This window comes from Camellia sinensis, chromosome 9 (assembly GCF_055761805.1).
Source record: "Camellia sinensis isolate YWXY chromosome 9, ASM5576180v1, whole genome shotgun sequence".
NCBI classification, from domain to species: Eukaryota; Viridiplantae; Streptophyta; class Magnoliopsida; order Ericales; family Theaceae; genus Camellia; species Camellia sinensis.
This window is the reverse complement of record NC_138969.1, coordinates 45,341,297-45,352,171: the sequence shown is the minus strand read 5'-3', so window position 1 is coordinate 45,352,171 and position 10,875 is coordinate 45,341,297. Positions and strand designations below refer to the sequence as shown.

At 29.2% G+C, this 10,875-nt stretch overlaps 1 protein-coding gene across 1 annotated transcript; it reads right to left on the bottom strand.

Moving 5' to 3' along the window:
• Window positions 1-877: 877 nt before the first annotated feature.
• On the bottom strand, window positions 878-5,040 carry LOC114289415 (E3 ubiquitin-protein ligase RMA1H1). The gene is made up of 2 exons (XM_028233140.2): window positions 4,908-5,040; window positions 878-1,752 (listed from the first exon to the last, which is right to left on the bottom strand). Exon 2 carries the CDS (start codon window positions 1,707-1,709, stop codon window positions 1,011-1,013), a length of 699 nt encoding a protein of 232 aa, XP_028088941.2. The 5' UTR covers window positions 1,710-1,752; window positions 4,908-5,040; the 3' UTR covers window positions 878-1,010.
• Between the last annotated feature and the right edge of the window lie 5,835 nt (window positions 5,041-10,875).

The window sequence follows — 10,875 nt, the reverse complement described above, 5'->3', positions numbered from 1 at the left end:
TTTCGACGGTAATAATTTTTTTTTTTAAGAATTTCATACTCACCATGGATCTTATTTAATAGATCTTGATGAAAAAATTATGAAAATATTAGTAATATTATTAAAAACGGACATCTACATCAAAAATTACATTATTTTAAAGTTAATATTTTGATAATAATAATATGTGTTTGACTTTACAAGAAAAAAAATTTATACTTATTCTTAATATATTAAAATTTTATTATAAAAAAATTTTGACCAAATTCACTTTAAAATATTTATAATTGTCCTAAACTTGACTTGCAAGATCCATAATTGTCCCCCTGAGAAAAAGGTATCACTTTATGCCTTATTTATAGGTTACTTCTGCTGTAAATTTCTCTTTTCTGACACCTCCCTTGATAATTTGGCAGTTTGCTTAAAACTCATTAAAAAAAATTTAAAAAAATTATTTTTGGTCCACGGCCTTGTAACACCGGGCCTCATTTTGATGTTAGTGCTTGTGTTGATGAACCCAACACTAGCCCAATGTATTGTTTGGTGAATCCAATACTCCTTGGCATCGCGTGACCTTACTCTACGTAAATCATGGTTAGATATTATAATCTACCTAAAAATCAATTATTAAAAGACAAAACCTCATCCAAATCAATTATTTCATATACCAACCAAATTTGATAGGAAAGTTGCATGAGACAGAGATAAGGCAGCTACAATTTAGTTCACTACTTTCTTTCTTTTTTGGTTTTAATGGATATGGACAACTAAGATTCTTTAAAAGTAGACTTCACTGACGAACCCTGTAAAATATTGTCTATATATGTATATTGTATCTAATTTGTGATCGATTTTGTCTTTGCATCCTTCTCCAATCACACAATGTTTGTTCAAAGACTGGGCAAAATTTTTAGTATCTCATACATCCAACCCATCACACATCTATCCATGCATTGTTTCGTAAGCTAGCATTGCAAATTTCTACAAACTGTACAAAATAGGAGTAGAGATAGAAGAAGTCTAAACAATGATCAAAAGAGAAGAAGACATAGAAGAAAGCAACAGAAGAGGAAAATTGAAACTCTGTTTAGAGACTTGTCAGCTTTCATCTCCTGCCTTCTCAACCTAGGGCTGCTACTCCCCGTTAGGTGGTAGGAGTTCGGATACGCATACAAACTCTCCGAGTTCCCAAACACCCTGGCATAAACCATTTCCCCAAACATCCCAACCACCGGTTGAGAAACACTCATCGCTGTACTCCCGCTAAGGCTAAAAGATGGCGGTGATGAATCTTCATCATATTGTTGATTTTGATAAGGATTATGATATTGTATCGGCTGACTACGTTGTGATGTAGTAATTTGAGCTTGAGTACCACAAGCAGGTGGCCTTGGTGGTATGGCCAAACCAAGAGATTGTGGTTTGCCTTCAAGCTCAGATTCATTTGGAATATGACCACGGCCATAGAGGGGTACCACCGTGGTGTTGGATATTTTGGCTTTGCAGACCGGGCATTGTGGGTGTTCGTCTGAATCAAGAGAAGTGTTCTGGAAATGGAACCATTTATAGATGCAAGGCCAACAGTAAAGGTGCCCACATAGGGTAACCACAGGGTCACGTGCAAAGTCTAGGCAGATGCTACATTCGAAGCAGCCGGATATATTTTCGGACTCTGATGCTGCAGCGGGGATGGATTTCCACTCTTGGGCAACATACTGATCAAAGGCCATCGTTCTTAACCCACAGTTTGTTCTAGTTAACACTTCTTAAATCCTGGAGAGATAATGGAGAAATAACAGATTCAGTGTCTCAGTATTTATGGGTTAAACTTTAGAGAGTGAATAACCCAACACTAATGCAATGCTTATTTTAGTGGGAACTAACATTATTGTAAACAATCCTTTTGCAAATTATTTACCAAGGAGGAGACAAAGGGAAATTGCATAAAACTGGCTAAAGAAAAGACAGCAACTTTTCAACAGAGCATCTTAAAAAACGAAAAATAAAATAGAAATAAACATAATAACAACGAGAACAAAACATGTATAAACAATTTGACCCCCACAAAAAAAAATCCAGAAAGTGAGGACCATTTGCAGCTCTTTATTGGCCAAGAATACCAAGTGCATACAGAAAGCTAAATTATTGAGTGGTCCAATGTGCATTGCAATCAGATAAGGACACACAAAAGAGAAGCAGGTACCGGCAACATATATGATACATGTGGCCCTAGTATTTTATTTTCCTTCACTTGAAAATTCAATTTGGAGATCCATCTATATGTTCAAACCCACAATATCTATATCCCTTGACATCTGAATCAATAAGGTCAAAACACCATGAGAATAACACTACGCACAATTCTTTTAGTTTAGATGAAAATAAAAAATCACAGTTGCTTGTTCTCTCAATAATCCTATACAAAACCCATCTCCCAATTCCTCCAAGTAGTGCTCACTGATGGTGACAGCAAAATGCCATCTCAGGAAGTAAGATACTAAATAGGATTATTCAACTGCAATTCCTGAATATTTATATACTACAAGAGAAAATGACAACTTCAGTACGTTGAACTGGACCATGCATAGACTGCAAATATATATTTATATGATTGTAATGCGAAGATTCAAAGCGAAGCTTCAGCTACCAACTGGTTGAACATTAATAGGTCTCGGGTAAAAAATATTTAATAGGTGGGGCATTGATGGGTGAAAATTCAGAGCTTGTTTGGCAATCAACTTTTTGGTTAAAAAAGCACAAAAGACAAAATAAGCTAAATACGTCAATATGACAAAATGTCACATTTAAAGCATAATCATTTCACTTATTCTCTTACAAAAATTAAAAAAACCAAATCAAACAAGTTTTTAATTCCAAACTTAAATAGTCAAAAATCAAAAAACCAACCAAAAAAATCTATTGCCAAACGGCGAAATATTTTCTAGTCAAGTATCGGTTAGGTAGGTAGGAATAGCATTATTGAAGTTTCAGCTTCTCATTAACTGAGACACCACACCCAATTTTTTGAATATAGAAGTTGTAACAATAGAGAGATATTAAAGTGGGTCAATAATTTTTTGTACAACACATAGCCAAAAAAGGCTCATTTTTTTCCAATTTTTTTGTTTTTAGTAATCTTTTCAAAATTACATCAAATTTTTTTACTTCTCTAGATTGTCTGGTGTAAAAGAATTTAAAAAGTAAAAAATAAAAAAATTTCAAAGAACCAAAAAAAAAGCCAAAAAAACTAATTTTGGCTTTTATGGGGTGCCTTTTCTGAATTTTTTTTCCAGACCGTCTAATCGAATAGAACTCAAAAGTTTAAAGTTTGCTAAAATTAAAAAAAAAAAAAAAGGATCAATAAAAATGGGAAAAAAAAACCCAACAAAAAATGTAAACCCCAAATACCCACTCAACATCGGTATTGGAGATGCAATAGATCTAGAAAATTAAACCCCCAAAAAAAATATTTGTGATAAAAAAACATTTAAGCCTACTTCAACCCTGTTTTGTGACAAATGATATATGCAGAGTGAACCTCATAATCAGCTGATATCTCCAGGAAATATATGGTTTTCAAAAGCTGCCTAAGCTACGGATCTAGTCAAGACAAAGATGGCTGAACCTATCTGATTTAAAAATGGAAATAAAGGTTACTTAAAAAAGGCTACAAAACATTAATCAAGTTCTTATTCTCTTCTTAGCCTGTTTTATGTCTCAATTATCCCAGTAACTAACATTTGAAGGAAAATTAATAGACAAGAATTGAAATTTAGGAGAGAGAATTTGACAATCATACAGGGCAAGAAAGAGACAAGACAAATAGAAAGTAAAATAGTTCTCTTCTTTTCACTAATTCATAAATTTCATGCTGCAAAACCCTAAAATCCTTAGAAAATGAAACCCAAAAGATAAAAACAAAGTGAAAACTTTCTCCCAGATCATCAAGAGAGAGAAAGAGAGAGAGAGAGGAGAGAGAAATTAACATAAGATCATCAAAATCTCATATATATATATATATATATGCACATCTTTTTAGGTTCAAAGGGATAAATTTTAGGGTTTAAGAGCATCTCCAATTGCTCAAAAATCATTTCCAACCTTTCATCAAATCCTTCATTGAATTTGAATTTGATGAAAATTTTTAAAAATTAAGCATTGAAGATAAATTTCTTTTCCATCAATTTTATAAAAAGAGAAATTTGCGATAAAAGGGAAACTTTAAAAAGATTTTGATGAAATTTTAATGAAAGAATTGAAATAGTTCATATTAAATCAGGTTTTCACTCAAATTTATAATCAAATTATACGAAAAAAATTGGTAAGGGTTGGAGTTCAATGGTATATGAAACCCAGACCTCTAAATTAACAAATCTACAAATCATTCACTCTAAATAAAAATGATTTCATTCTGTCAAATCTATAATCACAACTGCGAAGAAGATCTATGCGATAACTTGCACACAAAAAAAAAAAAAAAAAAAAAAAATCACAAAAACTACTTCATCTATTCATATAAAAACACTTATATGGATAAAAAAAAAGGGTTTGGCTTCTCATCTCAACTTGAGAGAGATTATTTGCATTTGATAGATCAATTTTAGCGATTTTTATATTTATATTGTAAGATTATTCATATACAAAATCAAAATAATTGAATATCAATATTTATATATTTGAATTATATTTGTTTTAAAAAAATACATGATAAATATAGTTTTAAAAATAATTATCTATTTTTATAATATAAATTTAATTAAAAAAATATAATTATTGATATTGAATTATCTTAAATTTTATATAAATATTCTATTAAATTAATTTCAAAAAATAAACAATTTAAATTACTAAAATGATATAAAAAATAGATCTATCTAGATCAAATCTAAACTCATAAAAAAAAAAAATCAAGGTATATGAATCCATACCGGAATTAGAGAAACGATTGAGAGATATTGATGAGGTCTGAGAGTGTTCTTAGCTTTCAATGTCGATTTTCCGGAGAGAGAGACAGAGAGGGTGTTTTGCAGTGGCCAAAATCAGGTGGAGGGTTTTATAGACGAAACAACAGGAGAGGTTTCACATTTGGATGGTTAGATACGAAAATTTTGCTGACGTGGCGAATTCTAGTAGGTGTTGCTTTTTCCCCACGGTGAGAAGAGTACCTACCAACAAACAACTTGAAGGCTTTTTAGGAAGGAAAAAAAAAAAAAAAATAGTCAAAATATCTTTATTACACTCTCATTTAATGAAAACAACAGCTTAATTTATTTTACCTAAATGATTGAGATTGCTAAAAAAATACACATCATTAAAAGTTTTAATAAGTTGAAAAATATAAAAAAAAATAAAAATAAAAGAGACAACATCAAGGGAGAGTCATTTCATTAGTACTCTCTTTTTAGGCCTCGTTTGACAAGAGGCTATTTTAGCCAATTAGCCAAAAAGTTACTAAATTAGCCAAAAAACCAACAACCCATACCAAAAAGTCAAAGATTCTCTCTTCTCTCTACTTTTTGCACATCTTTTCGTAATTAGCCAAAAAGTCATCCCAAACATAAAAGTTTTTTTTACCTACCTTTTTAGCCAAATAGCCAAAAAGTTACTAAATTAGCCTGTTCCCAAACGAGGCCTTAGTACTTCCAAGCATTAATATTTCTTTTATCAACAATGCTAGAAGGTCACAATTTTTGTGGTCACAATTTTTGTGGTCACAATGGTTCAAAACTGTCAAAACGACGTCGTTTTGGGTGCAAAACATGCCAAAATGACGTCGTTTTTACAATTTTGAGCCATTATGGCCACAAAAATTGTGGCCCTCAAACATTTTTCTTTTTTTATTTCATAAATTTATAAGGAGGAGTTACATGATTGAGTAAGGATAAAAATCAAATATTTTTTTTCTTAGTCAGTATTGTTAGAATAACATATTACTATGAACCCAAGGGTGGGTGGCATTGTAGTTAAGACTTGGGGTTTAAGCCCCAAGGTCATGAGTTGAATTCCTTTCCCTTTGGGCCAATCTCCTGGGCGAAGCATAGTTGGTTAGGAAGTTGGACCTCAAGCTGTCTAATCCATACTTGGTGTGGGTTCAATACTCTCCCGCTGTGCGAGTCCTGACTTAAGTGGAGCTTATCTTGGGAGGTTGGGGCAGGTTCTCAGGTTATAGTCTCCTCGCTGGGAACGCTAATAGGACACCCTGGTGATCTTTGCAATGAGCGCTGCCTTGGACCTGCGGGAGGGTAGGGAAGATTTTCCTGTAACAAAAAGAAAAAAAATATATGTATATATATTACTATGAACTAGAGTAATATATTACTGTGAGACAAAATAATGGCCATGTTTGGTAGAGCTGTGGGAAAGTGCTTATAGCTTATACCTAAACAACTTATAACTTATAACTATGAACATAAGCTAATTTCTGACTTATAAATTAAGCATCTCCTGCCCCACTCAAAGAATAAGCTGATTTCTGACTTCCAAAAAGCTATAAGTTATAAGATATAAGCTAAATCAAACACATCAAAATAACTTAAATTAAGCTGAAAGCTGAAATAAGCAGCTTTTAAGCTGCACCAAACAGGCACAATATATTACTGTCAAACATAGTAACATGTTACAATTTAAATCAATTTAAATAAATAAATAAAATGTTACAATTTAAATCAATTTCAACAAAATAATTTTTAAATAATTCCATAATCAATATAGATCTTATTTAATAGATCTTAATGAAACAATTCTAAAAATATTAATTTTATTAAAAATCGACATCTAGATCAAAAATTAAATTTATTTTTAGTTTAATATTTTAGTAATAATCGTATGTGTTAAAAAAAAATTTAAAAAAAATTGTACTTATCCTTAACGTATTAAAATTTTATTATAATGGAGTTTTGGCCATATCTCAAAAAAAAAAAAAAAAAAAAAAATACACTATGCCTTTGGAGTTTTTAATACTAATTAATGATTTTTTTGATATTTTAATTATTTTTTTTTTTACTTCCTAAATTTACTTAACTTTCGTTTGACAATTTATGTTGAGATTAAAAAAACACCAAAAGAAAAAATAAACTAAATAAGTTAATAAAAAAAAAGGGCCTAATTTGGGAATGAGATTAAAAGTTATCTATCTACTTTTTTACACATTTTTTTAAAAAAGTCAAAAAAAAAATTTCAAAAAGTCAGTTTTTAGCCAACTTCTCACAACAATCCAAAATATCACATCCAAATTATAATCATTTTATTTTTTCTCTCAGAAAAATTAAAAAAGACAAAAAAAAAAAATTGTCAAATGAACATTTTAGTCCTAAATTAAAAAAAGACTCAACTCCAAAAAGTCAACTAAAATTTTTTTTTACCAAACGATAACTTAATATATGAGGTTAAAATTTAGGAATATTTACTAATAAGTTCCATCTCACAAACAAGTACTCTAATTAGTCTCAATATTTTATATTGATATGTTAAATTCTATGTGTAGAAAGTTTCTTTTCACGTGATCTTATTTTTTATTTTGGTAGTATTTTGCTGGATGACTATACCTTTTTATTAATGTGGTAGGTATGCTGTGACACTCTAATGTGACAAGTATTAATGTGACACTCCCATGTAACGAGTATGATGTGACACTTCAAAAAAACTAAAAATTTCTTAATGTACTTTTCTCAAATGTGACAACATGACGGGTATGACAATCTAAATCTTTTACTCTAAAAAAACTAAAAACTCCTTAGTGTACTTGTAGCGGGTATGATGTGACACTCCAAAAAAACTAAAAACTCATTACTGTACTTTTTTCAAATGTGACGACGTGACGGAGTATGATGTGACATTTTAAATCTTTTACTTAAAACAATTAAAAATTCTTTAGTGTACTTTTATCAAATGTGACAACGTGACAGGTATGATGTGACACTCTAAAAAAGCTAAAAACTCCTTAGTATACTTTTTTTGAATGTAATAACGTAACGAGTAAGATGCAGTGTACTTTTTCTAAATGTGACAACGTAATAGGTATGATGTGGCACTCCAAAAAAATAAAAACTCATTAATATACTTTTTTTAAGTGTGATAATGTAGCAGGCATGATGTAACATTAAAAAAAACTAAAAACTTATTAGTGTACTTTTTCTAAATGTAACAACGTGACACGAATATGATTTAACACTCTAAAAAAACTAAAAACTCATTAATATACTTTTCTCAAACATGACATGTAACACTCTAATATGGCGGGTATGATATGACATTGCAAAAAATTAAAAACTCTTTAGTACACTCCAACGTAGCGGGTATAATGTGATACTAAAAAATTTCTTAGTATACTTTTTTTAAATATGACACCCCAATATAGTAGATAAATGAGTCATTACACATCAAAAATGACTAAATGAATCGTAAGAAAAAATATAGGCCTTATTGGCCAACCTCCCTAAAATTTATAAAAAAAAATCTTTTTAAAAAATTCATTAAATATAACAAAATATAAAAATATACTAAAAAATTTTGTGTTCAATGAATTTTTGAAAAAAAATTGCACAAATTTCATATTTTTTAAGTATATCTAAATAGTAAAGCTAAAAAGTTAAATATATATATAGATTGATTAAAATGTTTAAAAAAAAAATTTACTAAAAACAAAAAGCACGAATTGAAAACTCATATAAATGTTTCAGATTCTAAAAAATTCTTACAATTATATCCATAATGATATGGTATGTATGTGTAAATTCTTAATTTGTTACACAGCTAATGATATAAAGTCCAATTCTCTTATCACATTATTATGGATGAATTTATGAATCAAAAAGTGTATGCATTTAATATTGCTCTTTTGAAAATTTCAAATCAAGAGTGTTTGTTGACACAATTTTGGATTGAGTACACATTACATTAATTTTGATTGATATAAAATAGTTAATTTTATATTTAAAAAGTGTATTGATTTCAATTTTATAAAAATAATATTTTTTTTTCACTCATCTGAATTTGTGTGGTGTTGTGTGAACAAAATTGGATTCTTTTTGGGCAATATTTGTTTTGTTCCAAATTAGATTAGTAATTCGATAAGTTGCACATAAATTATGTGTTTTTCGTAAAAATATTATAGCATTTGTTAATGTCGTCAGTTTTTAGTTTTCTCTTTACAAAAATATTTTAAAAACAAATAAAAATAAAAATTAATAAACATGTTTAATGAGCTGTCAGAAAAGGTCGCTAACAGTGAAAGGTAGATAGATGTGGTGACCAGCGTTGGGGTGAGCTCCACCCCTTGCCACTCTTCTCTAAAAAAATAATTAATTTATTTGTGTACAAATAACATAATTTCTATTAGGAAAATGATAAGGGCTCTCATTTGAGTTCTAATGATGTGTCAAAGTAAAAAAAAATAAAAATAAAAATAAAACAAGGCACAAATATTACATCAGGGTGGGACTCTCCTTCCCATTAAAACTATTAAAGCTCCTATATTAGAGTTCTAAAGCATTTTTGTTTCTATTATACGACACTTTATTTCTTAAATTGAAAGAAACATTTTGTTCCCAAGTACTAGAATCTGAATAATAAAAAATGAAAATGTACAAAAAAATCAAAAATCAAAACACTATATTATTTTTTATTATATGATGAGTCTTTTTATATTTAACTTGTAGTAAGGCTAAGTTTGGCATCTCATAAAAAATCTAAAAAGTCAAAAGTTACTATCATATTTAAGTCAAATCATCTTATTTAAGTTACATCACCTTTCTATCACATCACTTCATACCCAACCTATATTTCATAAAAAATCAAAAAATATAATTATTTAGAACATCTCAAACAACCCCTAAATAAGTAATTTAAGACAAAGTAGCAATGTGTCCCATTTCATCTAAGAAAAAAAAAATATATATATATATATATATATATTTCTTTTAAACATGTCAAAGTGCATTAATACTCCCACATCATTTAATCTATATTGAATTTAGGGATAGTTTGGAATGACTTAAATAAGTATACTTTTTGTCTTTTTATAAAAAGATGTGCAAAAAAATAGAGAGGTGATGTGATGAAAAAAATAAAAAGATAAAAAGATGAATTATTTTTAAATTACCAAATTTGACCTTAATATGGATCTAACTTGTGATTTAAACCCAATGCCAAAGGGTTTTCCAGTTGGCTCAGGAGACTCAGCACTCAATCATGAATTATTTGTCTTGTTCTCTGTATTGTTTTCTATTTCATTATATTTTAGCTATTTGACAATATGAAATGGGTAATGGGACAAAAAAATGAGATGAAAAATGGAACAGATGATCAATATTCCAACGTTCAATTCTCTATACCAACTCTCTCTCTTCATTCGCCGACACGTAAATTATAATTGTTAATAAGGTAATGATTTTGTTAACAAGTATTCAAAGCCACAAACAAAATAAAATAAAGAACATAAGATACTTTCTACTAATTTTAAAATGCTTTTCATATAATTTATTTTTTAAAATATTTTTGATATTTTACAAAGTAATTTTTACACATTTTTATTATTAAACAATGTCCCAATAGTGCAGAAGTGTTGGTTGATCGTAAGTTTCATCTTGTGAGATTTTCTTGAAAATTGACTTACACCAATCATGCATAAGATGAAATAGTGCCCGCTTTTATTCAAGGCATTAGGAATAGCGAATACTCGCTCTTACTATTTTTTTTATTAAATTTGCAAAACCTATTTCCTTTGGTTCTACATTCTCATCTCGAAATAATAAATTGAGTTCGTATAAATATTTTGAACACCACTATTGAAATAACTATTTTTAGTTTTATTTTTTACTACTTCACCCATTTCATAAATTACTTGTTAAGGTTTGTCATTAGATATTATGGGCTCATTTTTTTTTTTTTTTTTGGTAA